Source organism: Agelaius phoeniceus, chromosome 25 (assembly GCF_051311805.1).
Source record: "Agelaius phoeniceus isolate bAgePho1 chromosome 25, bAgePho1.hap1, whole genome shotgun sequence".
Lineage (NCBI taxonomy): Eukaryota > Metazoa > Chordata > Aves > Passeriformes > Icteridae > Agelaius > Agelaius phoeniceus.
The window spans coordinates 1,077,838-1,100,336 of record NC_135289.1 but is presented as its reverse complement, the minus strand read 5'-3'; the positions used below and the strand labels follow the sequence as shown (position 1 = coordinate 1,100,336).

General features: G+C 56.2%; 1 protein-coding gene across 3 annotated transcripts in view; it reads right to left on the bottom strand.

Annotated features, from left to right (window-relative positions):
* Positions 1–22,499, bottom strand: part of PLXNA2 (plexin A2) — a 140,319-nt gene that overhangs the window by 49,592 nt on the left and 68,228 nt on the right. For all 3 annotated transcript variants that reach the window (XM_077190609.1, XM_077190610.1, XM_054648973.2), the window contains exons 5-9: positions 11,507–11,607; positions 7,986–8,109; positions 6,942–7,095; positions 5,020–5,116; positions 3,173–3,287 (exon numbers count right to left, since the gene is read on the bottom strand). In XM_077190609.1, coding sequence (XP_077046724.1) covers positions 3,173–3,287; positions 5,020–5,116; positions 6,942–7,095; positions 7,986–8,109; positions 11,507–11,607 — 591 coding nt within the window. The remainder of the gene's footprint in view (positions 1–3,172; positions 3,288–5,019; positions 5,117–6,941; positions 7,096–7,985; positions 8,110–11,506; positions 11,608–22,499) is intronic.

The following is a 22,499-nucleotide window of genomic DNA, read 5'->3' as shown; positions in this document are numbered from 1 at the left end:
AATATCTGTGTTCCCAAACCACAGCTCCACTGCTCCTAAAGCACCCACACACCCTCTGCACCCCCACATCTGTCCCTGAGCTCTGCCCTTGGACCTGAGCACACAGCTCCTGCTGGCAGGGCAGGTGGAGGGATCAGGAAACTCCCTGGGCTGCATTTCCCTGGCAGGCAGGGCAGAGGGGCAGCACTCAGCTCGGGCACTGGGGGCAGAGCCTTGCAAGGAGCAGGAGCACAGCTCATGGAAAGGGAAATTCTCTCCCCCATCTCCTCCTGAAGTGGCTGAGGCTTTGGGCCCTTGTTCCTCCTCCAGACAGACAACTCCTGGGAGCATCAAAGGGAGCTCGTTACACATCCAATCCCACTGGGATGCCAGCTCTGATGGGCCAGGAGTAAAAGGGAATATTCAAGATATTTCCCTTAAATTAAAGATAAAGATGCGAGGGATGTGCAGGCCCGTGTGAACACGTGTGTAAACCTTACGTAAGGAGAGGCACAGGGGACTGAAAGTAGGGCACAGGCACGGAGATCCCCACTCCAAACACCACTGGCTCTGCTGGGGAGGCAGCCAGGGGAAGCACAAACAATTTCCTAATACATCAGGCCGTGACACAATGAGAACGTTGTGATCTGAATTGGTTTAGGAGAGGAAACTCTCCATGAGGCATTTGCTTCTTTGTGTGTTGGTGGAGAGCCCATAGCAAAGGCATCATCATCACCAGGCTGTGTGTGAAGGGGAAATTCATTGCTCTTTAATGAGCAAACACATTTATTTGGGGTGGTTTTGCCTGTGCTCCGAGGTCTGGAGGAGAAATGATGGAGAGCACTTGTATCATTATCATCAGCCCTTACCAGAGCCAATCACCAGGAAGGTGTGAGGTGCCCCAAAACATCCCTGGTGAGAAATCCTCTGCAAGGTGAAGATGACAGAGGAAGTTCTTTGGAGACAGCCCTGTGATCCCAGCAGGAACTTCCAGGGGTTCCAACTGCTCCCCTCTCCCTCTGTGTGACCTCAGGCAAGCCCTGGGTGCTCCCAGCAGCAAAACAGAGATGATGGGATCGTCCTGCTTTAGCAGGGACTTGTCAGACACCCTGAGATCCTGGGCTTGGGGACCCAGAGAAGGGAGAGCCCCACCTGTGCAGCCTGGGAGGGCAGGGATGCTGGGAGTGTGGAGGAGAACAGGGATGCCTGGAGTGTGGAGGAGAACAGGGATGCCTGGAATGTGGAGGAGAACAGGGATGCTGGGAGTGTGGAGGAGAACAGGGATGCCTGGAGTGTGGAGGAGAACAGGGATGCTGGGAGTGTGGAGGAGAACAGGGATGCCTGGAGCATGGAGGAGAACAGGGATGCCTGGAGTGTGGAGGAGAACAGGGATGCCTGGAGTGTGGAGGAGAACAGGGATGCTGGGAGCATGGAGGAGAACAGGGATGCCTGGAGTGTGGAGGAGAACAGGGATGCTGGGAGTGTGGAGGAGAACAGGGATGCTGGGAGTGTGGAGTTGAACCCACCCCACCACTCAAGAGGAGGAGAGGCAAAGGGTTTTGCCTTCTCTTGATATGGTGAAAGGAATTTTCTTGACTTTGAGTGGATGGAGAAAGCCTTTGGTCTGTTCCTGGGGTGGAAGCTGCTCCCTGGGCTCCCATTCCCATCCCAGGCACGCTGCCCATCCTTGGGTTTGCAGCTTCCCACCAGGTCCTTGCACAGCTCAGAAATGACTCTGCCCTTTACCCCTGGATCTCCTGGCAGCCAGGGAGACACAGGAGTGGAGTTTACTCCCAGTTTAGCACCAACCTGGCTGAACCTTCAGTCCTTTTGACAGCTCAGTGTTCACACCACTGACTGATCTCCCCTGCTTTTCTCCATCTCCATCACTCACTGACAAGGATTTGTCTGGCTGCTGGCATGCCTTCCTCTCCTTTCTTTCTCTCCTATTTGTAGATGTCCTCACTGCTGCCTTTCCCACTTCCCAGCACCCTCAGGATTTCCAGAGCATCTTTCAAAGTGTTTTTCCCTTGCAGCTTTAGGACCTGCACTCATTTCAGGTGCTGCAAAGCTGTTTGTAGGAACAGTGAGGGCAAAGAGCAGGACCCTGCAGCACCAGGACCCCGTGTGGATGAGGCAGGCAGGGGATCAGGCAGGACGAGGAGTGCAGAAACCCCAGAGCAAGGGCTCCTTGCAGTGGTAAATCGGGAATTTGTGCTAACAAACCCCTTCCCTCCACGGATCCCTCTGCCCTGGGACACACAGGAGAGCTGGCAGAGCCATTCACAGCCTGGGCCTTTCCAAGTGTTAAAAGCATTTTTGGATGGGAGCCCCACACCTTTTATGAGCTGCTAAGAGAGATGGCTCCGGCTCCGTGGCGTTGGAACCCAAACCAGCTCCCTTTTCCAAAATCTGGGGCTGTGCTCTTTGGTAATTCCTTCACCAGCCACAGTCAGGCCCTGCCACGAATCCCAACAGGAGGCACTGCCCAGCCCAGCCAGAGCTGCTGCTCTGAGCAAGCAAAGCAGAGCTGCTGAAAGCGCTGGAGTCTCTGGGACCCCTGGGGGAAAGCACTACAGCAATTACTGTAATTAATGAACCTGGGCATTCCCACACAGCAGGGGAGGCTCAGCTCTGCTGCTCGGGTCAAGAGCAGCACTTCAGTGACACCAGCACTGCTCTGCTTCCAAGCTGCTCCTGCACTTTTGGGCACCAGAGAGGCCCTCAAAGCTCACACCAAGAGGGTTCTGGTGCTTGTGGCATGGAAAAGCAGAGGATAGAGGGAGGAATCCCAGAGTGGGACTGTCACAGACATCTCCTATGGAAAATCCTTGCCTTGGGATTGTTCCTCCTGAGAAGCTGAGAGGCCTCAGGAACACAATGCAAACAATGGTTATCTGCTGCTGTGGAATGCAACAGGTGCATCTGGGATTGGGCTCATGTGGTTGTTTCTCATTAATGGCCAATCACAGCCCAGCTGGCTCGGACAGAGAGCCGAGCCACAAACCTTTGTTATCATTCCTTCCTTTTCTATTCTTAGCCAGCCTTCTGATGAAATCCTTTCTTCTATTCTTTTAGTATAGTTTTAATGTAATATATATCATAAAATAACAAATCAAGCCTTGTGAACCACGGAGTCAGATCCTGGTCTCTCCCCTCACCCTGGGACCGCTGTGGACACCAGCACAGGTACCTCAGAGACGTTGATCCTCCCCTCCTGGAAGGAGCAGGTGGTGGGGTCGTGGGTGCACAGGTTCCTGTACTTGCACCAGTGGCAGCGGAAGGCACTGTTCACACAGGACAGGCACCTGGGGGGAGAGCAGGGCTAAGCACAGCCCCCAGCACCCTGGCAGGGCTGCAGCCTTCTGCAGGCCGTGCCAGAAATTCAGCCTTACCTGGGAAAATAATTCCCTTTGGTGGGGGTGGTTTTGATAGAGCACAGAACGAGAAATGGGTTTAGGAAAACACACAGGCTCCAAAGACAGACCTGGGGCAGCCTCACAGTTTATCCCAGAGTAAAATGCAAGCTGGGATTTGCTGCACGTCCTTGGATTGGTGTAAAATAGAGCAGGGCACTGCACAGGCACCAGGCTTGGGCTTTAGCTTCTAGGAAAGAAGGCAAGCCTGGCAAAAATGGGATCAGTTGTTCTGCAAGTCAGGAATGCTTCAAGGCAGCAGCAACACTCCTGCCTGGCCTCGGAGTGCAGGGGGTGCTGCAAGTGCTTTTGATTCATGTTGGGGAAAAAAAAAAATAACTGCTTATGAAATGTTTTTGAAAGAACACAGACCCTTTTGAGCCCCAGGGGACCCAGCTGCCAGCAGAGTGCCTGGGTGGGTTTTGTTCCCCTCTCACAGAGAGGCAGGAGCTGTGACAGCTGCTAACCCTGGCAGTTGCCACCTCCTCCATCTCCGAGGCCACCCCTGGTGCCACGTGGCAGCTCTTGGTGGCACAAGGATCAGCTGTGCCCGTGGATTGAGTCCATGCCCTGCCCGTGGCTCCAGGCACTGAGCTGCCTGCAGAGGGAAGTGCCCGGGACTGCTGGAGCAAGGCCAGGCCAGGCAGACAAATGTCACCAGGGGGGTGGCAGCGTGGCCTGAGGCAGCTCTGGAGAGGAGCAGAGCAGCTCTGCAGGCAGGGCTCTCCCAGCTGGGCACAGGGAGCAGGCACTGTGTGAGCAGCTCTGATGGCTCAGTTGTGCTCTCCTGAGCGTTCTGCTGACCTCCATAGCCAGGGGAGCTCATTCTAATCAGCACAGCAAATCTGGGGCCCCATTCCCCCTTCCCCATCCCCATTCCCATCCCCATTCCCCATCCCCATTCACCATTCCCCATCCCCATTCCCATCCCCATTCCCCCATTCCTCATTCCCATCCCCATTCCCCCATTCCCATTCCCCATTCCCCATCCCCCATTCCCCCATTCCCATCCCCATTCCCCCATTCCCATCCCCATTCCCCCATTCCTCATTCCCCATCCCATCCTATCCCCATTCCCATCCCCATTCCCCCATTCCCATCCCCATTCCCCCATTCCTCATTCCCCATCCCATCCTATCCCCATTCCCATTCCCCATTCCCCCATTCCCCATCCCCATTCCCCCATTCCCCATCCCCATTCCCCCATTCCTCATTCCCCATTCCCCATCCCCATTCCCCCACCCTATCCTATCCCCATTCCCATTCCCCTATTGCCCATCCCCATTCCCCCATTCCCATCCCCATTCCCCCTTCTCCATCCCTCATTCCCATCCCCATTCCCCCATTCCCCCTTCCCCCATCCCCATTCCCATTCCCCATTCCCCCATTCCCCCATCCCCATTCCCCATCCCCTCCCATCCCTCCCGGCTCCATCCCCGCTCTCAGTTGCGGGATCGCGCAGCTTGGGGGCACCAGCAGGTTGAGGTTGTTCCCGGCTCTGCCTCCTCGGCGGCTCCCGGAGCCCCCCTGTGACCCGGGCCCCCCGTGGCACCCCCAGCGCCCCCTCCCCGGATGCTCGGGGCTGGTTCTTGGCTCTGCTCGGGGGTGGGCAAGGGGCACTCACAGCTGGTGGGCGCTGCAGTTGTAGAACTTGAACTCGGTGCTGACGAAGGTCCTGCCCGTCTCCCGGGACTTCAGCTGGAGCACGACACCGAACCAGTCTGGGGACAGAGCAGGGCTCGTCACTGGCACAGCCAGAGGGGGGGGTCTGCTGCCCACTGCCCTCTGCCCTCTGCTGAGCCCCTGCTGCTGCTGCTGGGGCAGCTCGGGTTGCACCTCCCAGCACCAGGACCCCACCCCACCCTGCCCTGGAGCCCCCCGAGTCCAGCAGGACCCACCCCACCCTGCCCTGGAGACCCCAGGACCCCACCCCACCCTGCCCTGGAGCCCCCCGGGTGCCCATGTCCAGCAATGCCCCCCAACCCCAGCCCTTGTGGCAAAGTGCCCCAGAGCCAGGGGGTGAAGGGGCCCTGGAATGGTTTTGGAGCCTGGCCCTGGTCCCTGATTCACTCTGCAGTGTAGAACGTGAGGCTGCTCTGAGATCCAGCCCAGGAGCAGAACTGTGCAGTCACGGAGGGGTTTGGGTTGGAAGGGACCCTCAGAGAGCCAGTGCCAGCCCCTGCCATGGGCTGGGACACCTTCAGCATCCCCCAAACCCCACCCAAGCCCATCCCTGGGCACTTCCAGGGTCTGGGCTCCACAGCTTCATGGCCCAGAGTTGTCTCCTGGAGCAGGAGGCCCTGCTGGAATCAAGTGAGGCAGCAGTGGAGCTCCCTGGGAGCCTGAGCTCTGGGTTCATTGAGAGCACATTGTTCTTTTGGGGCTGCTGGGGAAGCCCCTGCAGGGCTCCCCAAGGCTCAGGCTCCAGAAAATGCCTCAGAACCACAAAGACATCACCAGGGAGGCACCCTGGACACCTGGAAGGATGCCAAGGGGAAAATGAGCTCCAAGCAAGTGGTGCTTCAGTTTCAGGAAGAGAAAATATGACAGAGGTGACATTAATGAGGAGCCAGCCCAAAGAGCAGCGCTGAGACAGAGGAGCTGCAGCCACCTCCTCGTGGGTGCTGAGCCAGGCCCAGGGGACATTGCTGCTTCCCAGATCCAGCCGGCCTGGCAGGGCTGAGAGCTCCTGTGAGCCCCCCTGGAGGGGACAGACGGCTCCTGTCCTGCCCTGGGAGCTGTCTGGCAGCACAGGGAGGGAGTGAGGACAGGGACACTCCCTGCTGCCAGCCCCTCCTGCCCTGTGTGGGATGCATTTCCTGGGGATGAAGCTCCCTGGGCTCAATGGGCTTTGACAGCAGCAGGAATTTCTCTGGCAGCAGCCCCAAAGGCTCAGCTCTGCTCAGCTGATACTCCCAAAGCTGCCCTGCACTGTCTGCCACCGTGTCACTGCCCAGGAGCTGTGGGAACCCACAGCATCAGAGGGTTTGGGGAAAGCTGCAAGATGCAGGCCCCAGAGACAGCAGAACTGTGAGCAGAGCCATGCAGCAGCCATGAGATTGGTCAGCAGAGAAATGATTTAAACTGTGGAAAAGCAAAGACAAATAGAACAATGGTCTGTGTATTAATGCTTAGCTAGAATAACTCTCTAAGCTACAGAAAAGTTTATCTAGAGAGATATTAAGGAAGTTAAAGCTTAATAATGGAGCTCTGTGCGTTGTGTTTTAAGGCTTACAAGTAGGTATTGTATTCGAAATAAGCAAGCATTGTTTAACCAAAGGTACCTGTGCTTTTAAGTGGTTGGATAGAACTACTGTCAATGTGCTTTTGCTTTGTGTGATTGGTCAAGAAGCTTATAAAGTGAGTTGTAACATTGAGTTCTGTGTCTGCTCCCTAGAACGTGAGCTGCTGGCATCTTCCCATTGTCACAATCACATAATGAGACTGATACTGGAAAATCAAACAGCTCAAGGCAGTTCCACAGCAGCCCCATCCCGTTCATGTCTGTAAATAGCCCCCAGCCAGCACCAAGGAGGCAGCACTTACCCTGATCCACGGGGATGGCAGGGACATCTCTGGCTGCTGGTGACACACAGAGCACCTGGCTGCCCGACACCTGCCCCTCCACCTCGCTGAGGTTCCCGAAGAGGCAGCTGACCCCGGCACTGAGGTCTGGAGCGTCGCTCACCCGCAGCCTGAGCTGCAGCACGGACACCAGGGAGCAAAGCAGAGCTGTCAGCAGGCAGAGCAGCCCAGACCTCCCTCAAATCCCCAGCCCTGCCTGTGTTCCCGTCCAAAACATCCCCCTTAAATCACCCACCTGCCCACAGTCGGTGGCCAGCTGTGCTGTGATGGGGAAGGGAGGAGGACAAAGGAAGGCGGGGATGTTCTTTGTGATACAAACCCACCGTGCTGAGCCTTGGGGTGCTGCAGGCCAGCACTGCTGGCAGTGGCAGATTTTGTCCCCTGGTTGCTCTACAGGAGCTTTGCCACCCTCAGTGCCTGTGGCAGGACCCTGAGAGCAGCAGGGGCCATCCCCAGAGCCCTGAGCTCAGAGCAGCTCCCTCCCCAGTGCATGAATGGGGGACACCACCCTGCCCTGGCCGGGAGGAGAGTCCCCAGTGAGCCCAGCACAGCTGGGGAGTGTCCCCACCATGACTGGGCAGTGTCCCCATGGCAAAGCAGGGCCTGGAGGGCTCAGCCCCCTCTCCCCACACCATTTCTACACGGGGGGCTGGGGCAGCAGGACCAGCTGCCGCAGAGGAGTGGGGCAGCAACAGCTGGGAAGCTTCAGAGAGCCAGGCCTGAGCCCAGCTCACAGAGGAGCTTTTTGGGAAACAAAGCCTCTCCTTCACCAGCTACAGAGAGCAGGGAAATGTGAGCTGAGACACCAGGGGAAGGGGAATTTGTTTCTGTGCCCCCCTCTCCACCCTCTCCCTGGCTCGGGTGACCCCTTGGCTGCCCCATCCCTCCGTGAGTGTGACCTCATGAGAAAACACTTGTGCCCGAGGCAAGGGGGAAGGCTGGAGTGTGGAGTGCTCCCTGCCGGGGGTGGCTGTCCCGCAGGGCCCTGTCCCTGTCGCTGCTCACCGGGAGGCTGTGCTCTGACACCGAGATGCTGCTGGGCTGCACGGCCACGCTCAGGCACTGCCCGATGCTCGCGGCGAAGCGGAACGGCTCCTCTGCCCGCTCACAGCGGTCCCGCGGGGAGCACCTGCCACACAGGGGCACCCCGAGCACTGAAAACATCCCCCAGAGCAGAGAAAATATCCCCCAGAGCACTGGAAACAACCCCCAGATCACCAAAAACACTCCCTAGAGCACTGAAAACATCCCCAGAGCAGAGAAAACATCCCCCAGAGCAGAAAAATATCCCCCAGAGCACTGGAAACAACCCTCAGATCACCAAAAACACCCCCTAGAGCACTGAAAACATCCCCAGGGGACTGAAAGCATCCCCCAGAGCAGAGAAAACAACCCCCAGATCACCAAAAACATCCCCCAGAGCACCAAAAACACCCCCTAGAGCACTGAAAACAATGCCCAGATCACCAAAACCACCCCCGAGACCACTGAAAACATCCCTCAGAGCACTGAAAACATCCCCAGGGGACTGAAAACATCCCCCAGAGCAGAGAAAACATCCCCTGGATCACCAAAAACACCCCCTAGAACACTGAAAACAACCCCCAGATCACCAAAAACACCCCCCAGAGCACTGAAAACATCTCCTAGAGCCCCAAAAACATCCCCCAGAGCACTGAACACACCCCAAACCCCCAGGGAGGTGTTCCACAGCAGGACCCGGTGATGCCCCGCACAGGGAGCAGGTGTTGGGCACCAGGTTAGGACCAAAGGGCGCTGGAAAATATTCAGTGATCAGCAAAACCACAAAGCCCGAGTATCCCATGAGTAATTCCTGCGCTGGGACACAATCCAGAGGTGCCAGTCCATGTGCTGGGGCGTGGGGTGAGCCATGGACTCATCTGCACACCAGCTAAAGCAGAAAGCTGTAACAGGCAGGGACAGGATGGTGCCTCTGTCCTAATTAAACCCACACCTAATCATGTCCTGCTGGAGCTGGGGGGGAGCCCCAGGCAGGAGTGGGAGCTCCAGCTGCTGCCAGCAGGGCTTGGCTGCTGCCATCCTGCAGCTCCCAGCCCCATTCCCAGCAGCAGGAGCCTCTGAGCATGCCAAGGTGCCTGGAGTGCTCCTCTGGGTGTTCCATGTGCTCCAGCACAGCTCCTCGTCCCTGCTCTTGCTGCAGGTGCTCTTGGAGCAGGGGGAAATGCAGCAGGGCACCCACTGGGAACCAAGGGCACGCTGTGGGGCTGGCAGCCCTCCAGGATTCCCTGCTTTCTGTCATCTGGGGAAAATCCTTCCCTTCCCGCCCTCCTCCATGGGTGCAGGTGGCAGATTTGCCTTTAAGGTCCCTTTGAACCCGAGCGTTGTGGGATTCTGTGGAACAGTGGGAGTTTGCTTTAGATGAAGGGAAGTGAAGTTTCCACGTTCCCTTTCCAAACCACCCCCCTGATCCCCAACAAACGCTGGGGCTGCTCTCCTCACCCTCTCCTTTTGTACCTTTTCCTTTGGAGCATAAAGGAGCTAAATATGAATGGTGCCAAAGGAAGAAATATCGAGGTTTAAGTGAATCTCTAAGATAGCCCTAAAGTGAGCTCTTGACTGGAGCCTTTATCTCATTGACTCGCTGGAATGGCTCTTTTTTATCATCCTATTTATGGCAACAGCCCCAACAGAGATAAATAGGCTTGGAGACAATAACACACTTGCAGAGAGCAGCACGGGGAAGTCTTGCAGGCTTCACATCCCACTGGGCTGGAGAGACCCTGTAACAATCTCCTGGAGGCCTCTGACGGCTCCCAAAGAGCAAAGGATCCCTCTGTCCGTGCAGAGGATGAGCAAATCACCTCCTGCTCCACCCCTCAGCCTTTCAGCCATCCCCAAACACAGCGGGAGCATCACCCCTGGCCCAGCACCTTCCACGGAGCAGCTGGAAGCAGGAACATGTGAGAATGAAAGGGGAGAGGTGACAAATTAAATACAAGCACTCCAGCACTTGGGGCCTCCAAACGAAGATGACAGAGGCTTTGAGGAACAGCAAGATAAACACAATTATTTACAGCTTAAAAAAATAAAGCTAAAAAATGATCACTGCTCCAAAGTGCAGATGCTTGGAGGGAGGGTTGAGAAATCCCACCAGGGGAAGAGCCCTTGTTGGGAATAGGCTGATGCTGAAATGTCATGGCCAAAAGGGCAGAGGAAATGACACTTTTCTCTCCTCTTGTCATCGAGGGTTTTGTCTCTGCAAAATGAAGATAACAACCTTTACCTGCCTCCCAGGTGGCTTGTGAAGACTCAGCTCATTAGCATGAGGGGAGTGCTCGCTGATCCTTGCAGAGGAGCTGCTGCAGGAGCAGCACCAGAGCCCCCAGCCCTGCTCCTGCACGCAGGGATGGAAATAATTCCCTTCTGACAGAGGAGCTGGGGCAGTAAGGCCTTTGGGGTAAGGCTGCACCAAGGGTGGCTCTGCTGTAGGGGCTCGCTTGGAAAGGAAAAATCCTAAAAACCCCCAAGGGATGCTGAGAGTGCCCAGGGCTGCTGCTGTGGGATGCTCAGAGCCCTGCTAGCACCCGCAGCCCGTCCCTGAGAGGAGCCTGTGGGATGCTCAGGGGCTGAGCTGCCTCTCCTGGCCCTTCCCCAGCACCCAGACCCACAGTGGGGAGCTGCTGCGCCCCCAGCCCCGGATCCAGGCCGGGTTTGTGGAGGAGCCTGCAGCTCCCCCAGCACCTGCTCCTCAGGCAAGGGGCCAAGAGATGCAGTGCGGGCCCCTGAGCCCTGCCTCCCCCTGGCCAGGCACTCAGGGCTGCCCAGCAGCTGGCACGGGGCCGGGGGGATTCTGTCCCTCCTCCCCCAGCTCCTCTGCCCCGTGCGCTCCCTTCCGCCTTAGGAAGTGCTGGTTTTTATGGCAGGCCAGAGAAAGGAAGGGCACAGACACCTCCTGAATGCAGAGAGGGTTTCCTGGAGCTCCCCTGGGGAAAAGCACCCTCGGAGCTTTGTGGCAGCTCCCAGCCCCTCTGCTGGGTCCCCCGGGAGCAGCTGGAGCTGGGACCCCCTGACCTCCCCTGCAGGATTGAAAATTCCCTTTTGGGGATTTAAAGGGGCCCTGTGCTCTGCTCTGCTGCTGAAACCTCGCTGGGAGCAAAGCCCCACTCACAGGATCACATCTGCTGTTGCCTTTAAAAATTCCACATTATTGGGATTTGGGCAAAGAGCAGGAGGGTGCAAACCAGCAGGAGGGGTGTGCAAACCAGCAGGCCTCCATTCCCACCAGTTCAAATCCTGGTTTTCCATCATTTTCCCATCTGGTTTTCCATCCACATCACCCTGCCCCTGAAGCAGGAGCTGATTTCCCTTCACCTCTCCCGGGAGCTCAGGGATCTCCAGCGGCATCCGAGCTGCAATGCAGGGAATGTCCAAAAGGGAGGAAAAATGGACTTGAGGAACTTCAGCCTGACTTGTTTTGTGTGGGAGGCTCTGGGAAGCTCTGAGAGCTGCTCTTGTCACCAGGGAACAGCCGAGGCTGGACTCACATGTGGTGCAGGGAGCACCAGCCGCAGTGCGGGTCCCCCGAGCTCAGGCACTCCTGGCAGGTCGTGTACTGCTCACAGGACTCCACGGGCACCCTGGACACCTGCAAGGGACACACACACGCTCAGGGCTGCTCTGCCAAGCCAGCCAGAGCAGCCCCAGGGCCCGCTGAGCCCCTCAGAGCCACAGGCACGACGGCAAAGCCTGAAATGAAATGGATTCGTTCCGACATCCAAGAATAGGAATTACTGGAGACTGAGATGTGAGGTCACCCGTCCCCTGGGTCAGTCCTGGGCACAGACAGCCCCAGCTGGGCTCCCGCAGTGCTGCCAGCTCCTCGGACCCCTCTGGGCTGGAGCTGAGCCCTCTCCTCCCTGATTCACAATTTCTGCCTCCCCCTTTCCCAGGGAGCTGCTGCAGGGGATGAATCACAGGGATTGTGGCAGCTTGTTGGGTCTGGGCTGGTGTTTCACTGCTGTGCTGGGTCTGGGTTGGTGTTTCAGTGCTTTGCTGGGTCTGGGTTGGTGTTTCACTGCTGTGCTGGGTCTGGGTTGGTGTTTCAGTGCTTTGCTGGGTCTGGGTTGGTGTTTCACTGCTTTGCTGGGTCTGGGCTGGTGTTTCAGTGCTTTGTTGGGTCTGGGTTGGTGTTTCATTGCTTTGCTGGGTCTGGGTTGGTGTTTCAGTGCTTTGTTGGGTCTGGGCTGGTGTTTCAGTGCTGTGCTGGATCTGGGTTGGTGTTTCACTGCTTTGCTGGGTCTGGGTTGGTGTTTCATTGCTTTGCTGGGTCTGGGTTGGTGTTTCAGTGCTTTGCTGGGTTGGGGTTGGTGTTTCACTGCTTTGCTGGGTCTGGGTTGGTGTTTCACTGCTTTGCTGGGTCTGGGTTGCTGTTTCACTGCTTTGCTGGGTCTGGGTTGGGGTTTCAGTGCTTTGCTGGGTCTGGGTTGGGGTTTCACTGCTTTGCTGGGTCTGGGTTGGTGTTTCACTGCTTTGCTGGGTCTGGTGGGGGTTTCACTGCTTGGGCCACTCGAGCCCTTCCAGCAGCAGCCACTTGGGCCCCCAGGCCTGACCCACTGGAGGTCCCTGTCCCTTCCAGGCAGGGATGCCACAGAAGGGAGCACAGGAGGATGCTGTAAACCCCTCTCCCACTCACAGCACATGAGGAATGATGGTGATGGTGAGGTGCAGCACAGTCCTGACCTATTTACCAGCACTGAAAGGCCCAGAGGCTTCAAAACGACACCAGGCTTTAACCACAGGTCACTGCTTGGCTCCAGCAAAGACATATGTAACCTTTTTAACCACTTTAACCTTTCCAACACATCTTTTGCCACCTCCAGCATTTTGAACCACTTTAACCTTTCCAACCCATTCCTTGCCACCTCCAGCAGCAGGGGTAGGTTTGCATCTCGAGCTCCTGTAGTGTTCCCTGTACAAAATATGGAGAAATCCCTTCCTGTAAGGCTGGGGAGCACTGGAACAGGTTACTCAAGGAGAAATCCCTTCCTGTAAGGTTGGGGGGCACGGGAACAGGTTGCTCAAGGAGAAATCCCTTCCTGTAAGGTTGGGGAGCACTGGAACAGGTTGCTCAAGGAGAAATCCCTTCCTGTAAGGTTGGGGGGCACTGGTACAGGTTGCTCAAGGAGAAATCCCTTCCTGTAGGGTTGGGGGGCACTGGAACAGGTTACTCAAGGAGAAATCCCTTCCTGTAGGGTTGGGGGCACTGGAATAGGTTACTCAAGGAGAAATCCCTTCCTGTAAGGTTGGGGTGCACTGGAACAGGCTGCTCAAGAGCCTGTGGACTCCCTGCCCCTGGAGGTGTTCAAATCCAGGCTGGGCAGAGCTTTGCACAACCCGGGATAGCAGGAGGTGCCCAGATGATTTCTGAGCTCCCTTCCAGCCCTGGCCATTCCGCGATTCTGCCATTCTACTCCCATTTCCCCCACCAAACACTGCAGATAATCCTCTCCCGGCCTCACACAGCTCCTGGGCCCCAGGAGCGATGCCTGCAACTGGCTGGGAATTCAAACAACTGCTGGATGGCTCTGGCTCTGTCCGTCACAACAGCACCCGGCTCCCAGCAGCCGCGCTGAAAGGAGCAGTGTCTCCCCACACAACGGCCACTGTCACGCCAAGTGCTGTTGACACAGTGAGAACCCAGTTCCTCTCTGAGCTGGACACCAATAGGGCTGCTATTCTTCTTGTTTCCTCAGCCCCACTCAACAGCTTTTCCCGAAACAGAGCTCGCCCAGGGTTGGAGTTTTCTGGCCGAGGTGGAGCCCGTGGGGAGGGTGGAGGGCTCGGGTTGGGACCCTGGGAGTGAGGGGTGGCAGGGGCAGAGCTGGGAGTGCCTGCAGCCCCTGCTGCATGGGAAGGGCTTCAGGAACCGAGAGGAGAATTTCAGAGGTGGAAATGAGGGGTTGGGGTTTGATTCCTGCCTGCAGAGGGGCCTGGGGTGCCCTTGCAGGGTCTGCACTCGGGTGGCCACGGGGGATGTGATTTTTGCTGCCTTGCCTCTCCCTTGTAAGGGGCAAACAGCACTTTCCAGATGGGGTGGGAACAAGCCCAGGGGCCTGGTGACAGAACAGCCCCCAGGATGGCCCATCCTATTCCTACAGACACTGCCCAGCCCAGTGACCGCCCAGCACAGACCAGTGCAGACCAGTGCTGCCCCTGGGTGGAGAGCCAGCAGCAAACCTGGGCTTTTCAACCCAAAAATCTCCCTGTGGGAGGCACCAGCTGGCACAGGATGCACCCAGGGGGGGCCTGGGCTGCCCCAAAATCAGCCCAGCACGCTGAGCCCTGACCCAGCCCCAAAATCCCCCAGCAGAGCAGATGCCCTGCTCACACCCACAAAGGGAGGCTTGGCAGGATCTGTCCCCATGATTTAAATGCAGCTCAGGGCTTGTTTCATGTTTGTGAGGAGCTGGATGCTCTCGCTGCGCTCTATAAATAACGGAGGGTTGGAATTATGTGAATAAGAGTTCATTAGAGATGATTTGATGTTGAGCGCTTCGTTTCTTTTTCTGCTCGGGAGCTGCACATGATAATTCTTTAAAAACCACACCGAGGTTTTGAGCAATGTCTCTGGAGGAGCATCTGTGTGAAGGACAGCGGCCGAGAATCCAGCACTGCTGGGGGATCTCCTCACAGCTGAGGGCACAGCCCCAGCCCAACTGTGACCTCTCCTCCTGGACCTGCTGCTCCACCATTAAATGATAAAGCCTCATTATTACCGTCCCTGACTGCCTGACCCATAACACCAGCAAAATAAAATAAATTACAAAAAAAAAAAAATCAATACAGACTCTCCAAAACACACAAATTCCAACTCTGCCAGCCCCCGGAGCACATAAGTACAAGTAACCAGTTCCAAATAAATAAATAAATAAATAAATAAAAGGAATAAATTAATTAAATAAAGCAAAGTTTCCACAGCTTTTGCGTGCTGCCAGCCCAGTCCTGTGACCTCCCCTGGCTGGAGCCAGCCCCTGGAGCATCCCACAGCCACAGCAGGCTGCCCACAGACCCCTCGGGGGGCTGGAGTTCAAACAGAAAATCTATTTTTAATGACTTTGGGGAGTGGAGTAGAGATGCCAACTAGTTCAGTGTAATTAAAGCCATCTATCACTCACTGAGCAGGAGCCCAAAGTTGATGAACTTTCCAATGAGATTTGATTCTTTCCTTTATTCATGAGAAAAACTCTGCTTTGTGCTGGGGCAGGAGACGTGAAAAAGTGTGGGAAGGAGCAAGGAGGACGCCTCAGCTGCAGCCATTAATGTGTCAGGGTGACGGGGAAAATCAAGTCAGACTTTCCCAGAGGCTGTAAAAAGTCTGGCAGACTCTTCCCACTGCTCCTCCCTCCCGTGCCTCCAGGCAGAGCTGCAGGTGGAATATCCTGCTGGGCTTTGCCTTTGCCAGGAAAATTCCCAGTGTGGAGGGGTGGGAACGCTGTGGCTTTGCTGAGCAGGACATGTGGGTGCAATGTGCCTTGGGCTGTGGAAATCCCTGCCTGGAAACTGCTGCTCCTGCCTGGTGGAGACCCCAGGGAGTGTGGAAGGAGCAGCAGTGAGTGGGATGCAGGAAATGCACCCATGGGGCAGAGCCAGGACACAGAGGAGAGGGGAAAGGGGGAGTTTTAACCACAAATAACAGAGGAGCATCCCCGGGGTGCCGTGGAGCTCCCAAAGGTGGGAATGGCTCCAGCATCCATCCCTGTGCCACAGGGGCAGTGCTCTGGCAGCTGCAGGGCTCCTGCAGGAGCAGCTCTGCTGCCCCACACCTCACTCTGAGGGGCTCTCAGAGCCCCCCCGGGCTGTCAGAACCAAATCAAGGCCGGGAAGTTGTGGCAGAGAAGCAGCGAGTGGGAGAGGACAGGGAGACAACGTTGCCATGGCTACGAGGGGATTATTTAATTACAGCACTGCAGATGCACGGAGAGAGCCCCTTCAACTCTGATCCAGGCAACCTTTGCTTGGGCTTGGCTTTGCTGCTATAAGAACCTCATTAACATCTGAGGGGGACAAGCTGTGCTGGAGCACAGGGACTGGATCACTCTGGAGTGAGGGATCAGATCTGCAAACATTCCCATCTCCTTGGCTGCCCCAGACCCTCCGTGCAGCGTGCCAGGCTCCCGAGGGAGGTGATGAAAGCAAGGACAGCCTCCTCTGGGAAGCAAGAAAGGCTGAAAAAACAGCAAATATCCCGAAGTGAGGCTTGCTGGAGCAGGAAAATTGTCCTCAAGCCAGAGTTTTCTGCATCCATCCGGCCCAGCATCCCGGCAGGGCTCGGAGCAGCCTCGTGTTCTGGCACACGGGCTCCTGCAGACAAACACTTCCCTGTGGTTTACCACGGCTCCAGTTAATCATCACATCAATATGGAACATCTGAGCGGGGTTTGTTGGAATAACAAAGTGCCAGGCAGAGATCCCAGCCCGCTCTCAGCTCCCAGGAGCAGCACAGCCTCATCCAGGAGGGGAAATGGGATTTCATCTCCAGCACGAGACTGTGCGGGGGCTGCTCGGTCTGGCAGCTCCTCCTCTGCCCCAGCAGGTGACAGTGACACCCTGGGGCTGCAGGGTGGGCACGGGGGCAGGTGCCCCTGCCTGGCACAGGCACTGGGTGTCCTGATCCTCACCCTCGCTGGGCTCCCAGCTGTGGCCGGAGGCTCAGCCTTTGGGATCCCATTTGCCTCCCATTTGGGATCCTTGGCATCCCATTTGGCATCCTTGGCATCCCATTTGGGATCCTTGGCATCCCATTTGGGATGCCACTGTGGCATCTGCCCCCTGCTCAGGCTGGCACAGCAGTGCCAGCCCTGGGTGACAGCCCCAAAGTGCCCTGGCAGCCCCGGCTCTGCCTCCTGCCTCGCACACACCATCTGCACCTGGGCACTGTGGGGCCAGGCAGGCACGGCCACCCTGTGCCCACCTGCCCCCAGAGCTGGGCAGAGCTGTGCCCACACCGAGGCAGGAGGAAATTCTGTCATCTGCAGCGCTGGAAGGAGATCTGGAGTGCAGGCCTGGCTGAGGAACTCACAGGAGCTTCTGGAATGGCAAATGCATGAAATTCATGGATGGGATAATGAGGTGCAGCCACACATCCACTCCTGCCTGGCTCCTCTGAGCTGCTCCTGCCCCCGGGCCGCTGGTGACAGCTCAGTGTCCCCATGCAGGGATGGACAGGACCCTCAGCAGATCCTTCTCCTTTGGGACCCTAAACCACTTCATTTCTTACAGAACTGACCCACAGAACCTCTCCCTGACAAGAACAGGGTGCCAAAAACGAGGAATGGGATGCTAAAGGTCTCCCCCACGAGGACAGGGCCCTGCTGTGATGGATCCATGTCCCTGGATGCCTGGAAAGCCACCACACCTCAGGGGAGTGGCAATTTCATTCCTGACTGCACAAAAAGGGTCAAAGGAGCTCCTGGAAGCCAGGATGGTGATCCAGGCAGGAGCTGCCCTCTCCTCAGCTGCCAGGGTGACAGAGCCTCCCTGCTGCTGTGGGAGTCCCCTCTGGATCCCAGGATGATGTTCCTGGGGCAGCCAGGGCCCATCCCCGTGCTCCTGCCAGAGGACATCACTGCTGCCATCACAAGTGGCTCCCTGACGTGTTGGCACCGTCCTCTGATGCCACCCTGCCATGGCCACCAGCTGATGAGCAGTGCCCTTTGATTAGCCCAGGCCTCAGGGGAGCTAATTAATCAGGATAAAAGTGGGGCAGCCTTCCAGAATCTCCGGGCTCAGGTGGGGATCAATCCAGCTCAGGAAACTTTCATCTCGCATCAGTTCACAGCCCCTGCTTTGCCTGGCTGCCATGGAACTCCTGGCGTGCTCCCTGCAGTCATTTAAAAGTTTTAACAGAAGCTCAGAAAATTAATTAAGGTGAATAATTATAAAGTGTGCGCTTCTTCCTCTCTCTGTTTGGTGAGAAAACAGCAAAAATAGAATTCGGAATAATTCTGGAGTCGTAACCAAAGTAATTGGGTGTTCAACGAGCACTCACAACTGGGCTGTGCTTAGAAAAATTACTGTTTTACTCAGAGCATTTTGCCAGAGAGTCGTTAACAGCACAATGCTCCCCTTCCTCGGGTCCCTAATTAGGCCTGGAGCCTCCAGCCCTGGTGCCTGCCCAGCCCTGCAGGTGATGCTCCCTGGGCTCCTCCCAGCTCCAGGACAGGGGCAGGGGCAGGGGCAGAGCCCCTGGCAGCGGGCAGTGGGAGGAGATGCTGTTCTGGCAGGGTGGGCAGCCCTGGCACAGGTGCCCAGAGCAGCTGAGGCTGCCCCTGGATCCCTGGCAGTGCCCAAGGCCGGGCTGGATGGGGCTGGGAGCACCTGGGACAGGGGAAGGTGTCCCTGCCATGGCAGGGGTGGCACTGAGTGGATTTAAGGTCCCTTCTAACCCAAACCATTCTGTGATCCCCTGAAGGTGGGGATGCCTTAGAGGGGAACACACCTTGTGAGGAGCCAGAGCACCCAGCTGGCAGCACCCTGAGCACTCATCAACCCCATCCCAGCTTCCTGGGCTGGCTTGGAGCCTCCAGAGCTGTGTCCCAGCAGGGATGGCCATGCTGGGAGCTCAGCCCCCCAGCTCTGCTGTGGAACCCTGCATCTCCAGGCTGTGGATGCTGGGCCTGCTGCCTGGGAGTGCCTGCAGTCTGTTTCTCCTGGCTCCCCAGGAGCAGCACACGCCAGACAGCAGAGCCCCTTCCCCCAGGCTGCCAGCCTGCAACTCACGGATTCACTTCACTTGTTAAACAGGATAGTGGCAGGCTAAGATAAAACAGAAGAGTTTAAAATGACAAACAGACTCCTAAATGGGACTAGAGTCTTAATGAAAACAGTAATGAATGAATGAGGCAAGCAAATATTCCCCATTAATATTAGACAGATAGATTAGATCCCTGGGTGCTGCATTTAAAACCGACATGAAATTACTTCAATTACTCTGCATTGATAAATAACAAGGCCGTATTTACTGTTAAAACACATTTCCTCCACCCTCCCCCACGCTTGCTTTGGCTTCTTCTGCTTCTCAGGAGGGAGAGGAGATCAGTGAGAGGATGGAAATGCAGCAGGCTGGGAGCTTCCCTCCTGCCCACGGGTGTGACTGTGCTCACAGGGGTTCTTGGATGAGGGGAGAGACGAGGATCTGACTCCATGGTTCAGAAGGTTTGATTTATTATTTTATGATGTATATTAAATTAAAACTGTACTAAAAGAATAGAAGAAAAGGTTTCATCAGAAGGCTGGCTAAGAATAGAATAGGAAGGAATGATAACAAAGGTTTGTGGCTCAGACTCTCTGTCCGAGCCAGCTGGGCTGTGATTGGCCATTAATTAGAAACAACCACATGAGCCCAATCCCAGATGCACCTGTTGCATTCCACAGCAGCAGAGAACCATTGTTTGCATTGTGTTCCTGAGGCCTCTCAGCTTCTCAGGAGGAGCAATCCCAAGGAAAGGATTTTCCATAGGAGATGCCTGGGACACAGGGAGAGCTGGGCTGCTCAGCACCCAGCCAGGGCGTTCCAGGGCAGCTGCCCCTGGAGCAGCCCCACCAGGCTCAATCAGCACCATCAGCTCTGCCAGTCCAGCCCTGGCAGTGCTGTGCAAGAGGCAGAGCAATCACTGGCAGCCACTTCAAACCTGGTGCTCACAGCATCCTCCCCTCTCAGAAATTCACTCTGCTTCCACTTGCTGGTGGGTACAGCTGCTCAGCATCCTCCTTTCCACGCTGGGAAAGTGAGATTAACCTGATCAGAGGCCTCTTCTGATGAAGAGATCATAGATGGATAATTCCTGGGTGTTTGCTGGCATTTACATGCTAATGATGAAAGGCACTCTGGTAAAGGTAATGTCAACATGAGTCCCTTGTCCTTGCATCTCAGCCTCCAGCCCAGCCATCTGTTCTAAGGGTTCAGAAAAGCTCTGGAGAACAGGTTGCTGCTAGAAAAGCTGCAAAAGCTCCCTCCCAGCTCTGCTGCCTCGGCCTGTGAAGCTCCATGCCTGGCTGGAGTGTCCTGGGTGCTGGGGGATGCTCAGAGCTGTGGGATAAGCAGAGCACTAAAGCACACCCTGGCTGGCAAACCACTGAGGTCTTGCTGCTGGAGGATCTTAAATATCTGCAAAAAACCCCTCACTTAGCCTCATCACATACAGTAAACAAGAAAGACATAAAATATCTCAATTCAGGGGTACAGGAGCAGCAAAGCATCCAGAGATCCCGAGTCCTTGCTGCAGATCTAACATGCCAAATTTCCTGGGGGAGAGGAGGGGAATAACCCCCTGCTTCCCCCAGCTGGGATGCAATCCCCTGGGGAAAGGCCAGGGTGCTGCTGCTGGAGGATCCACTGAGGGTGGGAATGGGGCAGGAGGGGGCTCTGTGTACCAGGAAGGGATAAATTCACCCCCAGAAGACAACAAAACCCAGGCCTGGTGCTTTCCCAGCTGAAACCAGGGGTATAACAGCCAAGTGGGGAGGGAGAAATGCTCACAGCTCTTCCCACAGCTCAAGGGACAGATGACCTTTCCAATACTCTACCTGTATAAATCTTACTTAATGAAATAATAAAAAAAAAAAAATAAAATACGATGAAGGTTAAAGCATTCCCTGCAGCAGATTTACACTGAAAACAAGGCCTGCTCAGGCAGCAGTGGGTTTACACAACAGCCCTTTAACATTCCTTTCCTAATGACTGGGGTGACTCCTGAGCAGCCCCAACCACAGGACGAGCGATCCCAGCCAAGGGCAGCGTGCCAAGACCGCGGCAAAGGAAACAGCTCCAGCCTGGGCTGTGCTAAACACACAATTAGGGTTTGGCTGGGTCACCAGGCACAACACGGCGGTTTTCCCCCATCAAACCTCCCCACAACCTCCCCGGCCCTCGGGACATGACTTCACTTGCAGTGCCACCACAAGCGAGCTCTTCAAACAGCCCAGAGCAAACACGGCTGCTGCGGCTTGGCAGCGCCCCTGGGAAAGTGGGAGCACCAAGCCAGGGCCTCCTGTTGTGGGAAATGAGAGCTGGGATGGGTTTTGTAGACAGAAAAGGTCGGGTAAAGGGTTTGGCTCTGATCTTTACCTGCTTTTCCTTGGGCTGCTGTTCTGCTGCATGGGAGATGTGGAATCAAAGAGCAGCTCTGGGGCTGCGGCGCTGCTCTGGTGGGAGGCAGGGCTGATACGAGCTCAGAGCCTCCAACAAACCCCAGAATTGCTGCATTAATGCTCCCAGGGCTGATACAAGCTCAGAGCCTTCATAGAGACCCCAGAATTGCTGCATTAATGCTCCCAGGGCTGGTACAAGCTCAGAGCCTTCATAGGGACCCCAGAATTGCTGCATTAATGCTCCCAGGGCTGATACAAGCTCAGAGCCTTCATAGGGACCCCAGAATTGCTGCATTAATGCTCCCAGGGCTGATACAAGCTCAGAGCCCCCACACAGACCCCAGAATTGCTGCATTAATGCTCCCAGGGCTGCCACACCAAGGCATTTGTCCCTGGCAGCCACCTCAGCTCCTGCTGTAAGCAGCTGCTTTGACATCAGCCTCTCAGTGCCCGCATCCAGCACTCAGAACGGTGGCATTTTGGGCAAATAATGCCATGAAACTATTTCTGCTCCATCGGAGACTGAGGAGCTTCTGCATGTATTTCCATAAATATCCCTGGCGTCAGTGCAGCAGCAGACCCAACAGACTGCCAGGGGGATCCTGCAGCCTGTGCTGAGCCTACCTACAGAGCAGCTCCAGGAAAAGCTCTGGGCTTGCAAGGGATTGGAGAGGACAGAATTAACCAGCTTCTGTGGGGACTGGGAGCCCTCAGCTGCCAGGGAGGCTGGGAACAAGGGGGAATCATTGCCCCAGGACGGGGCATTGAGCAGGCGGGCAGGGATCAATGACAACGTGGGAATGCCAGAAACCAGGAGAAGGGCTGGGGGATCCATGACCTGCTCTGTCTGTCCTCTGCCTCTGGCAGGAGCAGGGACAGGGACCCACAAGGGTGGTTCCTTTTGCCATGTGGAAGACATGAAACCTCCACTTCTGGACCAGTCCTGGTCCCTGGCACAGTGTTTGTCAGCTGCAAACCTCCTGTGTTCTGCCTCTGTCAGGGACAGGGACAGGGACCCACAAGGGTGATTCTTTCTGCCACATGAAAGACATGAAACCTCCACTTCTGGACCAATCCTGGTCCCTGGCACAGTGTTTGTCAGCTGCAAACCTCCTGTGTTCTGCTTCTGTCAGGGACAGGGAGAGGGACCCACGAGGGTGGCTCTTTCTGCCATGTGAAACCATGAAACCTCCACTTCTGGACCAGTCCTGGTCCCTGGCACGGTTTCTGTCAGCTGCCAGCCTCCCAGCAGGGTGAATGCCCCTGGCAGGGGCTCTGCCCTGCCTCAGCTGCCTCCCTCCCTGCTGGGAGCCAGCGCTGCAGCAGCTGCTCCCAGGGCATTTCTCTGCAGGGTGGCTGGCAAGGGACGGGGTTAATGGTCCCACTGCA